Source organism: Megascapheus bottae, chromosome 5 (genome assembly GCF_031878675.1).
Source record: "Megascapheus bottae isolate mThoBot1 chromosome 5, mThoBot2.hap1, whole genome shotgun sequence".
NCBI lineage: Eukaryota > Metazoa > Chordata > Mammalia > Rodentia > Geomyidae > Megascapheus > Megascapheus bottae.
In genome coordinates, this window is record NC_143513.1 from 20172284 (window position 1) to 20189135 (window position 16852).

The 16852-nt window shown below is 35.8% G+C and overlaps 1 protein-coding gene and 1 non-coding gene across 2 annotated transcripts in view; one reads left to right on the forward strand and one right to left on the reverse strand.

Annotated features, from left to right (window-relative positions):
- Positions 1–16852, forward strand: part of Stk31 (serine/threonine kinase 31) — a 49393-nt gene continuing 32541 nt past the window's right edge. Inside the window, exons 1-7 of the mRNA XM_090332770.1 lie at positions 1–176; positions 3615–3661; positions 3747–3799; positions 6379–6477; positions 9057–9131; positions 10930–11088; positions 12973–13331. Of these exons, the coding sequence (XP_090188896.1) occupies positions 103–176; positions 3615–3661; positions 3747–3799; positions 6379–6477; positions 9057–9131; positions 10930–11088; positions 12973–13331 (866 nt within the window). The 5' untranslated portion in view covers positions 1–102. The remainder of the gene's footprint in view (positions 177–3614; positions 3662–3746; positions 3800–6378; positions 6478–9056; positions 9132–10929; positions 11089–12972; positions 13332–16852) is intronic.
- LOC150063081 (U6 spliceosomal RNA) lies at positions 5978–6081 on the reverse strand. The gene has a single exon (XR_016535742.1). It is a non-coding gene; the product is annotated as a U6 spliceosomal RNA (small nuclear RNA).

The following is a 16852-nucleotide window of genomic DNA, read 5'->3' on the forward strand; positions in this document are numbered from 1 at the left end:
CGCACGCGCAGTGCTGGGCACGGAAGTCTGTGCCGTGAGCGCCCGCACGTGCGCGGCCGTGGGCCGAGAGCCCGTCTGGTGGTGGAGGTGGCTGGAGACGGCATGTGGGGCCCGGGGAAGTTGGCTGCCTCGAGTGCAGCTGTAGCAGCAGCCACAGCAGCAGTGGAGAGTGAGAGGTTGGTATGACTCTCCGGGGCTGGGGCGAGGGGCGGGGCGGCCCCGGCGAGGGGTGGGGGGAGGGGTGCGGGTGGCCGACTTTCCCTCGCTGGTCGCAGGTCCATGGTCGAGGCCTGATTGCAGGCCTTCCGGGGCGCTCGTGGCGGCTACCGCTGAGGGTCACCGACGCCCGGCTTCCGTGTGTGGTGCCTTTGGGGACACCTGGGCTCAGACTTGATGGAGTTCTTCGCTCCCCTTCCCGCATATTCGGTGCCCCAAGATTCAAACATTTCTTTAGAAAGCAGCTTCTTAGAGCTAGTGGCGGCATTTCCGAAGTAAACACTGTTTTTTTTTTTTTTTTCCTACGATCAAGGTTCAAAAATGATCTACTTTCCCTTAACAGGTTACAAATTGGTTTTATATCTTTCAGTCAACTAAGAATTAAAACTTAAAAATTCAGGTTAATAGTAATCTTTGTTTAATACCACTTAGTGTGGTTGGAAAAAAAGGGCTTTTCTGGCCCTGGGGCTTGAACTCTTGGCCTGAACACTGCCCCGGAGTTTCTTTTGCTCAAGATGAGCTCTCTATCACTTGAGCCACAGCGCCACTTCTGGCTTTTTTTGAGTAGTTTATTGGAGGCAAAAGAGTCGCATGAACTTTCTTCTCCAGGCTGGCTTCAAACGGCCATCCTTAGATCTTAGTCACTTGAGTAGCTGGAATTACAGGAGTTAGCCACTGGCATCTAGCTGGCAAAAAAAATCTTTTAAAGAGATGAACGAAAATCATAATACTTTTTTTTTTTTTTAACTATGTTGACTCTGGGTCTTGAACTCACAGTACCAAGAAGTTTCTGCCCCTGAGCATTCCTCCTCAATGCCAGCACTCTACTATGTGATCCACTTTTATACTTCTGGCTTTTTGGTAATTAATTGGAGATTTTTGTGTCTGAGCTGGCTTTCAACTGCCATCCTCAGATCTCAGTTTCTTGAGTATTTTAGGATTATGGGTGTGAGCCATTGGCTCAATGATAGAGTTTTATTTATTTATTTTTCTTCTGTTGAGATTTCTCAGGAGCTTCTGGCATAACTCCCAGAGTTCTTAGCTTGCTTGCTTCCTTTGGGTTGGTTAGTGGGAGATTCTGCTCAGGCTGGCTTCCATCTGAGGTTCTCCAGATCTCTACTTCCAAGTAGTTAGGATTCTAGGTGTGAGCCATTGGAGACAGCAAGCTTTAAATTTTTTATAAGCACTTTTCTCAGTTGATAACTTTTCGTTTTCATAGTTGAGGGCATTTTAAACATTGATGTAGTGGTGGTGTTAGAAACTAATAAAACTCAAAAATTACCTTAAAATAAAGCATGCATCAGGATGTCTGCCTTTAAGGCAATTCTATAAAGACTTCTTATTAAAGAACTTATTAACATTGATTTTTACATTATGTTTTCAAATGATGTGTTAAACAAGTATTCAAGAAGGGAATCTCTGTATACAATCACTGGCACTTAGATTTTAGGCAGAGGGTTTCTATGTCATAGATACATATTGATCTACGTAATAATACATTATGTCTATAGAGTCATAAATTTTTATGTCTATGTAGTTGTGTTTATATTTCCAATACCATGTCCATAGCATTGGGTACACAAATTATTGAGTCCTCATTCTTGTACTGTTTGGATTTAGTAGCCACATATTAAGGATACCATGTGCCTTTTGTTCCTTTGGTCTAATACAGACTTTTTGTTCTTAATCCTCCTTTCCCATTTTTCTCTTATCCTGTGCAGAGTATAGAATATTTGTGTTAAAATTCAAGTTCACAAAATAGTATTGGAATGAGGAAGAAAAGGTCATTCTAGCTAATCATATCATATTCTCTGCTTCTCAGATTGTGGCTTATGCCTTTTGTACATAACTTTTTTTTTGAGAAGAAAGTTAAGATCAGTAGGTACTGAGCAGTAAAAGAAATCCTCTTATTTTCCTTCAAGATTTTGAAAGGAAAGTTATATTCTATTAATTTGGAATACAATTATAAAGCAGGATTTCTTTTGAAAGATTACAAAGTTGGTACCCAGTAATGTATAATATTTTTAAGGAATAGAGCAAAATTCAGTGTATTTTAAAAGGTAAGAACCTTTTAATTATTTTATTTGAAACCTGTTTGGTTGCATGCTCAGTTGGCATGCTACCTTCCACTTGAACCATACTTCCAGTCTGGTTCTGTGAGTTTGTGTGTTCTGAGGCCTGAACTCAGGGTTTGGGTGCTATCTCTTAGCTTTTATGCACTTACCACTTTTTAGCAGTATAGCACATGAGCCACAGCTCCACCTCTGGCATTTTGGTGGTTAATTGCAGATGAGTCAAGATTTTCCTGCTTCAGCTAGGTTCAAACCATATTATCAGATCTCAGCCTTTCTGAGTGAGCCATCAGCACCGGCTTACTTAGCATTGCTTTTTGGTTGTTAATTGGTAATGAGTCTTGACCTTTCTACCCAACTTGTCTTTGAAGGGAAGTCCTCTAGGTCTTAGCCTCTACACTATCAACAATTACAGGCTTGAGCTCCTGGCATCTAGCCTACTGTGCCTTTTAAATAAATTTGATTAACTGTTTCAAGTTATTATAGTATTTCAGTCTTCAGTGTTGTAGTAGTGTATTATATAATGTAGTTTACATTGGTTTGAGAAGACAAGTTTTAAAAAATGTGCAGATTATTGCAGAATATTGTTTTATAAGTGATAGAAATATGAATGGTTTCATCTTTGATGTAGATTTGTCAAAGTTTGGTAAAACAATTTTCCTAGTAAAATTGTGAAAGAAAATACATTCAGTGTTTCGTTTTTTTTTTTTTTTGGCCAGCCATGGGCTTGAACTCAGAGCCTGGGCTCTGTCCCTGAGCCTCTCTCTGCTCATGGCTAGCACTCTACCACTTGAGCCACAGCACCACTTCCAGCTTTTCTGAGTGGTTTATTGGAGGTAAGAGTGTCATGGACTTTCTTGCCTAGGCTGATTTTGAACTGTTATACTTATCTCAGTCTCCTGAGTAGCTAGGATTACAGGCATGAGCCACTGATACTTGGCTTCAGTATTTTTAAAATATAATTTGAATTTGGTAACTTCCTTAGGAGAAAACACCATTGTTGTTGTAGTGGTGGTTGTTGTTCCTGGTGCTTGAACTCAGGGCCTAGGCACTGTTTCTGAGCTTGTTTTTCGCTCAAGGCTGGCATTCTACCACTTAGAGATATAGTACCACTTCTGGTTTTTGGGTGGGGTTAACTGGAGATAAGAGTCTCATGAACTTTCGTTCCTGAGCTAGCTTAGAACCTTGATCTTCACATCTCAGGCTCTTGAATAGCTAGAATTAAAGGCAAGAGCCACTGGCACATGACTAAAACACAACATTAATAACTTAAATATTCAGTGGTTTAGTCTTTATTTCTTGTTAATTGTTGGATTTTTGTTTTAGTCTTTCAGGGATTGTCCAAGTGGATGAAGATACACATTACAATAAAGGTATTGACACTAAAAATTATTTTGGGGTAAGAACTCAGTGATAGTGAATAATTTCAAATTTTCTTTGCATTTGATTTGATTTTAGTTGAAGATGTGGTTGGAAGTCATGTAGAAGATGCAGTGACATTTTGGGCCCAGGTAAATAGCAGCTTGATTGGTTTCTCCCTCTTGCCTCTTCCTTCCCATACTGAAGCCCTGAACAAAACAAAAATAAAAATACCTAGGAAAATTGTGTCATCATTTTAACACTTGATTTTCTATTATGTAACACAAAGTATAATTAAAGATTTATGTTAAAGAAAAAAATTTTGTCTAATTGAATTTAAAATGAGCTTTTGAACTTATAGCTCCATCTAGAGGTCTTTTATAAGATTGTTTCTTAAAAATGTAAAATCTCATTGTTTCCTACTCAAGCCATTCATTTTTTTTTCAGATTTTTTTTTTCTTTTCTTGTACATTCACTATGTCCACAATGACTTTTTTGTCTGCTGTAAGGAAGACACTTTAATCTTGTCAGGGATGAAGTTTACTGTATTTTAGACAATATCCTAAAAGCTTTAGGTTTCCAGCAGAAACCACTTGAAGTTTGCCTAGGCACACAGTGCATGGAAAATTATGTTGCTTTTCTAGCTCTTTCCATAAAGGTAAACAAGGTTGGGAAAGCCCCTTCTAAAGTTTGGATAGAACTGTATTGTAGGAAAGCCTATGATGGCTTGTCAAACACTGGAATATGCTAAGTGCTCTTGTACTGGTTCATAGAGCTGTCTTGAAGACTTTTGGCTGCTCTAATGTGGGCACGTGTAAAGAGAATGAAGAAAGAGGAAAAGGCACTAAATACTGTCCCAGGAAGAAGAAAAAGGAAATTTAGTCTCTCTTTTTTTTCTCTAATGGCTTATAGTTTAATTTGAGGTACAATTTCTTAATGCAAAATTTGAAGCACTAATGAAACATTCTTTATTGGAAGTCTGCAATTCATATAAGTGCATTCAATTTTGAATACAAAGCTAAGCACAAAAAGTGCTGACCTCTTAAAGAAGGTTATATATAACAATTAACAAAACAAAATTAGGAAAATAATATTGGTACAATACTATAAATTCTACTCTTTATTAAAATCTTACCAGATTTTTTTTCTGTTCTTGTCTCTAGTGTAAGATTCTAAACTATAGTTAGTTGTGTATCTTAATACTTTATTAAAATTTCCTGGTACTTTATGACTTTCGTACTTTTGATGATTACTGGTAATTATATAGGGTATATATCTTCATTTGGGTTTGTTTGATGGTTTCTCATAAACCGATTAACAAGAATACACAGATTTATGTTACTGTATCTTGTAATTGAGTACTGTAGCTATGATCTATTTGGTTAAAATGGTAGTGTTTTGTTTTTAAAATATGGGTAAATACATTTGTCATCAACAAATTTTTTGTCATCAATAAATATTTTGAGGAGAGCTACCATAGGACTACATAATATATGTTCAACTTTTAACCCACAGATTTTAGTATTTATTGCTATAGCATTTGACAATTTGCAATTCTTAAATTTCTGCTGTATTTATTGTTGTTTATTTGCCACTTATTTATTTGATCATTTATGTTAATATATACTCAGATATTTATTTCATGAGTTATAATCTAATGCTAGCATTATTTTTGTTTAAATTATTTACCCCTGGCTATTAAAACAAAAAGTGTCCAAAGAACTCAGATTGCTACTTGTTATTTAAATATATCTTTTTTTTAGCACCTCGCTTTTTGTTTTCATAAATTCCAGAACTCTTCTTTTATTTTTTAAAAACTTATTCTATTTTTATTGCATTTTATTGTTGGGATAATGTATAGAGAAGTTACAGTTATATTTGTCAGGTAATGGGTACATTATTTCTTGAGCCTTGATACCCCTTCTCATGTTTTTTGTCCCCCTTTCCCTACCCTCGCCCCCCCCAGTTATTTTGTTTTCCCCCTTCCCTTTCCTAATTCAAATAAATAAGTGTATATACAGCATACCAGGTAACAAAGCCAGATACAGTAACCACATGAGATTAGCTATAATTGGACAAAAAAGAGAAAAGAAATAACTTCACATAGTATAAGAACAACAATCACAAAGATAAACGTCGTTTCCATAACCTAGAGTTCATTTCGTTTAGTCTCATCCTGTATGACCATATATACATACGTTTTGAGGTATTGTGATCCTCTGCAAGGAGAATCCTGGATGTGTAATAATTATTACAAATGAGGGATGCCATGGAGCCTATGATTCTTTGGGTCACCTAATATGATTTTTTCCAAGTCTTTCCATTTCCTTAAAAATATGGAACACTTCATGAGTTTTCATGTCATCCTTGTGCAGTGATCATACTGATCTCTGTATCATTCCAATTGTAGTATTTGTGCTGCTGAAGTGAGCACTCTTATTTTCTAGCACTGAAATCAACTGGTTTCCAAGGGGCCTGCTTAATTTGATTCAATAATAATATGGTATCTTGGTTGAATTACAAGTATTTGAACTTACTGTGAAGTAAATTTTTTATAGTCTTATTTCTCATAAGAACTCATTTAATTTATGAAAAATATTGACAGAATTTGATTTAATTTCTAATGCTCCAAAATTTTTTAAATTTAAAGTTTAGTAAAACTCTTAATTATGTGACATTATAAGATGATGTTTTCCTGAATCTTAGGCTTTTTCTTTTTCTTCATTTCTAGAATATCAATAGAAATAAGGATATTATAAAGATTGGTTCTTTATTGTCAGAAGTTTGTCCTCATGCCAATTCAGTTTTTGGGAATCTTGATTCAAAGAAGGTGAGCCATATTCTTGACACTTGCTAGTTTTCCTACATCTTGGTTTTTATTGGTTTTGGAATTTGAATTCTATTTGAAAGGAAGAAGCAGATACCTAGTTTTATTTGTGTGCTGATCTTGGTGCTTGAACTCAGGGCCTGGGCTCTCTCCTTGAGCTTTTTTGTCAGATGTCAGTCTCCTAAATAGCTAGGAATACAGGTGTGAACTGCTGATACCTGGGGATACTTAGAATTTGTATTAGCAACACCACAGTAAATTTATTCATTTAGAAGTATAGTCAGATAGCTTAAGATGTGTCTCAGGTTGCAGAGTGCCTAATAAGCATGAAGTCCTGAGATCAGTACTGAAAAAAAAAAAGAATATCCTGATATTATTTGCCTTAAAAAGGAAGGAAATTCTGACGTAAATTGCAACATTGCAGACATCATGCTAAGTAAAATAAGACAAATTTAATAATATGAATCCACTTACATGACTGTCATGTTCACATAAATTCTATAAATTCTATTTACAGAGTAGTCAAAATTAGCAACAAAATAGTTACCTGGGACTAGAGGGAGAAGTTGGAATGGAAAGGAGCTGTTCAATGAATGCAGAGTTTTAGTTGTACAGATTAAAAGTGAGGGAGGTAGGTGGTTGTTATAGATACAAAACTATGAATATTACAAAATAGCTTTGAATTATGTGCTTGAAAGTGAAACTATTCTATCTAACCACCTCACAAAACTTACGTAAGGTTTTCTAGGTACCAGATACTTTAGTAGGCACATTAAATGATATGAAATGGTGAGTAAAATGGTCAGAATGCTTGTAGCAGACATTCACAAGAAATCTGTAAGAAACCTGTGGAGGACAGTCTGACTTTCTCTTTTCCCTCTTTTTATCAGTGTATGATTTTTGGTAAAATATCTACCTACCAAGATACATAATATGTAGTTTGATTGATTAAATTATGTATGGGTATATAACTGACCCCTCAGGTCAAGATGTGAACCAATTATATTAGAAATTTTGCTCAGGAGTCTTCTTGCAGTCAGTTCTTAGCTAGTTGTCTCTGTAACAGTGGTAGTCATTCTGGCTTTGTCATAAATTTATTTACCAGTTAAAAAATTTGATGCTATGAACTTCATGGTGTAAGACTGGGTTTTTTTTTTTTTTTGCCAGTCCTGGGCTTGAGCTCAGAGCCTGAGCACTGTCCTTGGACTTTCTCAAGGCTAGAGCTCTACCACTTGAGCCTCAGCACCACTTCCGGCTTTTTTCTATATGTGGTACCGAGGAATTGAACCCGGGTCTTCATGAATGCTAGGCAAGCACTTTAACCACTAGGCCAAACTCCCGGCCCAAGACTGGTTTTTTTTGCCCAATAAAATTTCTGAGTTTCATTCATATTGTTGTGTATTGGTCTTTTCCCCCCAAGAGATGTAGTATTGAAGTGTAAAATGTACACTTTACACTTAATGAACACTTTAGGCTTTTGTTCTCCTTGATCAGTTAATTATTTGCTGTTTTTGGCTAATGAGAATTAAAAAAATGGTTTGAAATCTTTAAAGAAATCTGCTGGACATGTTGGCTTAATTTCTTTTGCTCATATTTGTAAAATTTGGATAAATTATTGACTAAGCATATTTTGTTTTAGTAGCTTCTGTTTTGCAAGTGTCAAACGAGTTTACATCCTTAGCATACATTATATCTCCTAGCAGTGTATGAGAATTCCACTTCTTTTGTCCTGACCTACCCTTTACATTGTTGGTATTTTTAGTTTTAGTCATTCTAGTGGGTGTATAATGGTATTGTGATTTTAATTTTATTTCTCTAATGTGTATGGAGATTAAGCATGTCTTAATGTTCTTGTTAGTCATATTCTCTTTATGACCTATCCAAATACTCAGTTTAAGGTATATTTTTTTTTACAGCAGCTCAAACACACTAAGCCTCTATATTGGAAAGGAAGTTCAAGCTTGATGCTAATGAGAATCTGGCACCAACTTGTACTTTTTTTATATCTCTAAGAAGCAGAAGGGACAAATAAGCTGCTGGATCCCTTTTTATTTGGGGACTAATCTTTATGCTCCACTTGGAAGTAAATATTAAAACATTTGATGCATGTCTCTAGATCTTTTTGATTTATTTTTTTCATGTGTGGATTTTGGTTATTGCCTGGTCTGGTCTGGACCTTCTACTTAGGTAGGTATGAACTCCTAGCTTTCTTTGTCGACTTGGATTAATTTTGGCCTGAGCTGGCCTAGACCTACAGTTTTTCAAATTTCCATCTATTCAGTACTTGGGTTGCAGTGAGCCATTGCACTGATCTGAACTTCTTTTTATTTTAAGAGGCAGAGTAGCATAATAGATTTTGAAGTTAGAAATTTGAATTTTTGTGTGGCTGTATACTAGTTTATAACTTTTAAGTATGTAGGTAGGTTTGGTGGAAACCAAGTATAAAGTTATTAGAGTTAAGTAAGTTATTGCATGTACTCACACATATTAATAGCTTAATAAATATTGACTTCTATTGTGATCTGTGTAGTGTGTTCTTTTTTCATTCTAAAGCTAAATCATTTTCTTTCTTTTCCTCACAGATTTATGGAGGATTATTTTCTGAAGATAAGTGTTGGTACAGATGCAAAGTATTGAAAATCATCAATGATGAAAAGGCAGGAAATATGTGCCATTGTTTATTTTCACAAATTAGTAATAGGGCTAATTAAGTGAATTTATAAGTTGATTAATTTTTTAAACTCATAACATAAAAATCAATTGCTTAAAAGAAAATTTGGTTTGTTACATAATCACCACAGATTATCTAACAATAGACATAATTTGTGGATTATTTTTGGAAGACTAGTTATTTGTTCTTCAGTTCTTAGTCACATTTCATTTTCTGTAATGAGAAACTTTAAAGCTTCATTTATTAAGATTGAAGTACATATGATCCTGAACATAATGTAGGATATTGTCAATAATAAAAGACTGAGTTGAGCTGGGCACTTGTGGCTCATGCCCATAATCCTAGCTACTCAGGAGACAGATATGGTGATGCCCATAATCCTAGCTACTCAGGAGACAGATATGGTGATGCCCATAATCCTAGCTACTCAGGAGACAGATATGGTGATCACAGTTTAAAGCCAGCCTAGGCAGAAAAATCTCTGTGAGATTTTTCTACTAATTAGCCACCCAAAAATTGAAAGTGGAACTGTGGCTCAAAGTGGTAGAGTGCTAGCCTTGAGCAAAAGAGCTCAGGGACAATTCCCAGGCCCTGAGTTCAAGCCCCAAATGGACAGACAAGTAGGGAGGAGGACTGATTGGCAGCTTTTCTTAGTGTCTCAATTAAAGGTGATAAATTCTGTGTGTGTTTGTGTGTGTATGTGTGTGGTGCATGTGCACACACGTGCCTATGCCTCCTGCTACTGGGGTTTGGATGCAGAGCATTTTGCTTGCTCTGTTTGGCTTGCACTCTGCACTTGAACTAAGCCATCAGCTGGTTATTTTGGAGATGGAGTCTCATACACTTGTTTCCCCTAGCATGCTTTGGACCTTGATTCTCTGGCTGTCAGCCGCCTAAGTAGCTAGGATTATGGGTGTGAGCCATGGTGGTTGGCTTTATTATTATTTTTTTTACATTGAGATTTTATGGGGATTTGGGGGAAATGATAGTCTGAGTAGCTGTTTAGTGGCCATTGAATATTGCAAGATGTGTGAAAACATTTCTGTAGACTAATCTATAGTAGTTTTTCTGTTATCTGCTTTCTGGACTTGAAAATATAAATTTTATAATATATGATATATGTGCATATTTTCTTGATGTAATTCAGTGATGAAATACTAATGTCTAATTAGCTTGTTTTAAACAATCTTATTATTTACTATTGTCACACATAATGGTTTATCTTGGTTTCATCCATCTACTACCACTTTTTCCCATAATTGGACAATGGGAGAATATATTTTGCATTTGCTTTAAGTTTTTAAATTAGGGATAAGATGGTATTTGACTTAATAATAAACTTTTCTTAAAAATTAATACAGATGTTATGGGTAATTTGTTAAGTTCAAAGTCTGTCTAGCAAGATGGTTTTAATTTTATCAGAGGAAGTTACCCAATTTCATTTTCAGATTTTATTTTTGTTTTCCTGACATGATTATCTGTATATGCTGCATTTTATTGTTATTCTAAAGGTGATGTACAGAGTAGTTACAGTTACATAAATCATGTAATGAGTACATTTCTTTTTGAATAATGTCACTCCTTCCCTTGCTCTTTTCCAGTTTTTTCCTTCTGTCTATACCTACAAGTTGTAAGATTTTATTATTTCTAGCTTGAACTTCAGGATGTTGATCTATTTTTAACATTAGGAGAAATAACATAGTCAAAATTGTCATAGACTTGTGTTTGTGGATCTCTTGGAGGTGTTTGATCTGGGTTCAGTGTTTGTCTTCTTTTTTTTCTAGTGTCTGGTTAGGTACATTGACTATGGAAATACTGAAATTCTGAACCGATCTGATATTGTAGAAATTCCTTTGGAATTGCAGTTTTCTAGTGTTGCCAAAAAGTATAGACTGTGGGGATTACAGATTCCTTCTGGCCAAGAAGTTACCCAGTTTGATCAGGTAAGTCACAGAATTTTGGTATTTTTGTTAGTGAAAGTAAACCTCTATGGCTATAAACGTTAAATTTTATTAAATATGTTTAAAATATAAGATATCTAAGAGGTTGGGAATTTAGCTCAGTGGAGGAGGTACAGAGTTTGGTTTTCAGCTCTGAAAAAAAAGCTTATCTAAATTAGTGAAAAATAATGAATTATAAAATCAGAGGCTGCAGCCCAGTGATGAGTACTTACATAGTATGCTCAAGGTCCTGGATTTGAACTTCATATATTAACAAATTAGAATACTTCAAAAGTAATTATATATTTGTGCTTATCTTTGGTGATAATCATTTTTGATGATTAGATAAGAATAAATATACCCAAATGTTAGTGGCTCATGCTTATAAGCCTAGCTACTCAGGAGGCTGAGATCTGAGGATCACAATTTGAAGTTAGCCCAGGAAAGTTACATAGGAAAGTTCCTATCTCCAGTTAAGCGCCAAAAAAGCTGGAGCTATGGCTTAAGTTGGTAGAGTGCTAGCCTGGAGGACAGGGCATAGGCTCAGAGTTCAAGCTGGGTGTGTGGTCCTGGGGGGGGGGAGTGGCCCTGGGTGGATGCTGTCCCTGAGGTTTTTTTTGGTTTTGTTTTGTTTTTTTTGCTTAAGGACCATGCTACCACTTGAGCTATAGCTCTACTTCTGGCTTTTCGTTCTTAATTGGAGATAAGAATCTCACAGACTTTCCTGCCTGGGCTGGCTTCAAACCATGATAAATTGCTTTGAACTACCTGAGTAGCTAGGAATCCAGGAGTGAGTCACCAGTACCTGGCTGTCAAATGTGTGTTCTCATTGAGATTTTTTGCTTGTTAATTGGAGATAAGAGTTTCACAGATGCTCATGCTGGTTGATTTTGAACTGCAGTCATCAGATTTCAGCTTAATGAGTAGCTAGGATTACAAGTGTCAGCCACTGGTGCCCAGTTTGTATTTATTTATTTTAAAATAATTTATTATTTATTACCTCTAAGTGGTTGGACAAGGTGTTTGCATTCATATTCTTTGCTTGCATTCTTCACTAAAATCAAATACCTAATTGTATTGTTAAAATTAACAAAGTTTTGTTGAACTGTTTCCATCCTAGAAATTTATTTTTATTAATTGTAAGTCCTCAGAACACCATTTTATTTAGCTGACACCAGAATAGTCTCCAGTCCCCAAAGTTATCAAAATTATTCTAGGATGGGAGGAAGAAATTGGAGGATGGCCAATCTTATCCATAAAAAACAAGATAAAAACAACTTGTAAGACTCCTATCTCCTCTACCTCAACCAAGAGATGGATCACAGCCCTGGTCTAGGCATAAAAGAAGACCCTACCTTAAAAATAACCATTGTGAAAAAAAGAATAACTCAATGTAGAGCACCTAGCTTGCAAACACAAAGCCCTAATTTAAGTTTTAGTACATTAGAAAAATTATTGTAAGATATTAACTAGTATGTATAAAATATAAATATGACAACATATAGTATTAGCTAGAAAGGAGGATTTTTAGCAATATGCAATTGAAATACATTCATATACATGCAAAAGTGTGGCCAACAAAATAAGATCACTTGTATAGAGATTTTAAGAATGAAGAAATACAATGCTTTTTAAGAAAATATGTAAGGGCTGGGAGTTTGGCCCAGTGGTACAGTGCTTGCTTAGCAGGCACAAAGACCTGGGTTTGATTTCTCGGTAGCACATACATAGAAAAAAAAAAAGCTGGAAGTGGTGCTGAGGCTCAGGTGGTAGAGAAAGTCCAAGGATAGTGCTTAGGCCCTGAGCTCAAGCCCAGAACTAAAAAAAAAAGTATATAGAAAAAAGAAACATTGACATTGCTGATTTATATCTTCTTTACTCTTTTAGGGCAGAACCTTTTTGGGAAGTTTGATTTTTGAAAAGGAAATAAAAATGCGAATTAAAGCAACCTATCAAGATGGAACAGTCATTGCCCAGGCTGAGTATGGTGGTGTGGATATTGGGGAAGAAGTGGCTAAGAAAGGATTTGCAGAAAAATGCAAACTTCCTTCCAGCTCTCAAGTCTGTGAGGAAAAGAAATCAGACCCTAGTCATCTTACTCTCAGGAATCTCAAGAATACTATTCCCTTGTGGGGGCACCGATCCAATCAGTCAAACTTCAGCAGGCCAAAGGGGCGTTTAAATGGGAGGCTGCCTCTTGACTTGCAGGATGAAAGTAATTCAGGAAGTCAAGTGACATTTCCAAAGTAAGTGTGTTGGGATTTATAGTTCATTTAATTCCAAATTTATGTTAGGTACTCTTGTAGCAGTCCTTAAGTTTTTAGGATCCTTAAGATGAATGATTTTTGTCAGTGATTTTGAGGGATGATAATTGATAATTTCTATTTTTTATTCAGGTGCTCATTTCTCTACTTTAGCAGGAATATTTTTATTAAATCTATTTTGAAACAGAAATATATGTTTCTGAATTATTAAGGTCACATATCACTTTTCTTTTTTTTGCTAGTCCTGGGGCTTGAACTCAGGGCCTGGGTACTCTCCTTGGACACTTTTTGCTCAAGACTAGTGGAGCCACAGTGCTACTTTTGGCCTTTTGTGTATATGGTACCAAGGAATCCAACCCAGGGCTTTATGCATGCTAGGCAAGCACTCTACCACTAGGCTACAATCCCAGCCTTGTATCACCTTTTTGTAATATATTTTATCAAAATTTAAAAATTGATACTTAATTCAGGCCAAACCAGAATTTCAGATAACATTGGAAGTTGAGGCTGGAAGTACAGCTCAATGGGAGAGTGTGTGTTTAGTATGTAAGAGGCCCTGGGTTCTATGCTTAACACCTCCAAATTTTCCCTGTGGCTGTACAGATATTTCAATGAGTTTCAGGGCCTTTACTTTGACAAAAAAAGGTTCTTTGTTCTTGTGAAAATTTATTATGACACAATTAGATTATTCCTAGAGTAATGAAATGTTTTTATTTCAAATTGACCTAATAACAAATATAATCATGGTGCTATATTTCAATATATATATGTATAATATGTAAATTTTAGATAAGTAGAATTAGCATTTCTTTTTTTTTGCTTTATTTTTTTTTATTGTAATTAGTAAAAGGGTTACATGATATTTGCCAGATAGAAGGTGCATTAATTCACATACATTGATACCCTTTCACATGTCTTGGTACCCGTTTCCCCCCCACACACCCCCCACCCATCTTGGTAGCATTTCTTTTTTTATTAAAAATTTATTAACTGATTTTTTCATATGTTTTTAATTGTAATTAATAGAAGGGTTACAGTATATTCACCAGATAGAAGGTGCATTAATTCACATACATTGATACCCTTTCTCATGTCTTGGTCCCCATTTCCCTCCTCCTCACCCCTCATCTTGTTTTTCCCCCTTCCCTATCGAATTTCAAATAACCAAATACAAATATATCCAATATATCAGATAACAAAATGAGATACTGTAACAATATGAGATAACCAAGGGACAGCAAAAGAGATGAGAGATAACATAGTACATTAAGGACAACAATCACTCATTATATGGCTTTTTTAACAGTGATTTTTATATCATATTTCAAATGACGTGTTTAACAAACAAGTATTTAAGAAGGAAATCTATATACAGTCACTGGCACTTAGATTTTAGAACATAGTTAAAATTAGGCTGAGGGTTTGTATGTCATAGATACATGATAATCTATGTAATAAAACATTATGTCTATAGAGTCATAAATTTTTATGTTTATGTACTTGTGTTTATATTTCCAATACCATGTCCATAGCATTGGGTACACAAAATTGAGCCCTCGCTCTTGTACTGTTTGGATCTAATAGCCACATATTAAGGATACCATGTGCCTTTTGTTCCTTTGGTCTTGACTTACCTCACTCAACATGATTTGCTCTAGATTCATCCACTTCCCTGCTAATGCCATTATTTTATCTTGTCTGTTGGCTATGTGGAATTCCATTGTATATATACCACATTTTCTGTATCCATTCATCTGCAGTAGGGCATCTGGGTTGTTTCCATCACTTGGCTATTGTGAATAGTGCAGAGATGAACATAGCTGAGCAAGTGTTCTTATCATATCCTGGGTTATGATGTTTAGGATAGATGCGCAGGAGTGGTATGGCTGGATCATAGGGAAGGAAAGTCTATTTTCAGTTCTTTAAGAAACCTCCACATTTGCTTTCCAGAATGGCTAAACTAGCTTATAATCCCACCAGCAGTGCAGTAGGGTTCCTTTTTCTCCCCAGCCCCACCAGCATCTGTCATTGTATGAGTTCAGAATCTTGGCCATTCTTTTTGGGGTAAGGTGGTATCTTAGGGTTGTTTTTATTCACATTTCCTTTATGACCATGGATGATGAGCATTTTCTCGTATGCTTTTCTGCCATTTTAACCTCTTCTTTTGATAAGTCTCTCTTTAGCTCCCTTGTCCATTTAGTTATTGGGTTTTGGGGGGATTAGTTTCTTGAGTTCCCTGTAGATACTGGATATTAAGCATTTGTTAGATGTATTATTGGTAAATATCTTTTCCCAGTTGGTTGGCTGTCTTTTTACTTTAGTAGCTATGCTTTTATTGTGTAGAAACTTTTTATTTTTATGTAGTACCATTTATCAAGTCTCCAATCTGTTGTGACCCTGGGATTCTGTTCAGGAAGTTTTTGCCTGTGCCTATGAATTCCAGTGTTTCTCCAACTCTATTATGTAACAGTTTCAGGATTTCAGGTCTGATATTGAGGCCTTTAATCCATTTTGAGTTAATGCTTATGTATGGCAAAAGGCTAAGGTCACTTTTTAGTTTTCTGCATGTGGCTGCCCAGTTTTGCCTGCACCAATGATTGAATAGGCTGTGTTTGTTCCACTGTATATCTTTGTAGAATTAGCATTTCTAATATCTCAAGATATATATTGATAATTTCTCATTTTGGGTAAATTTGAATTATCTACTTGAAGCAGAAAGCCAGATCTGATATTTATATATACCTAGATAGTCTTGTATATGGTGATCAAAGCTGTGATGGCTGACATAAGCGTTTGATGTGATATTGGAGTTAAAGTGTCAAATAGGGTCAGCAAAGGTGATGAGAAGGAGGTTTGGAGGAAATTGATGCATAAATACCATTTTCTTTGTTGTTTGAGTTGATAGAGCTGTTAGGAATTTGGAAGATAGAGTTGGAGGCATTGTTTTTATTGTCCCTTTTTTATTGGTTGTGGTGGGGTTTTACTGAGAGTATTAAACTTTCTATGCAGAAGCTCTACCACTTGAACCATACTCATAGACTAAAAAGTATTAGATTTGGAACCATGATTCAGTTATATATACTTTGCTTTAAATTATTTTGCCTTTTTACTTAAAAAATTTCTTTTTGTTTGGTAGTAGGGCTTGAACTTTGGGTCTGGACACTGTCCCTAAGCTCTTCAGCTTTTCTACCACTTGAATCATGGTACCACTTCTGGGTTTCTGGTGGTTAATTGGAGACAAAAGTCTAACGGACTTTTGTCGCAGGGCTGGTTTTGAACTGCGGTCCTCAGATCTTAACCTCCTAGTAGCTAGGATTATAGGCATGAGCCATCAGTGCCTGGCTGTCCCTTAGCTTTTGAGATAAGAGTCTCATGGACTTTCCTTCCCAGTATGACCTTAAGCCATGATCCTCAAATCTCAGCTTCCTGAATAGGACTGTAGGTGTGAGTCACCAGGCTGAAATAGTTTTGATATGATAACTTTGATTTGTAAACTCTACCAG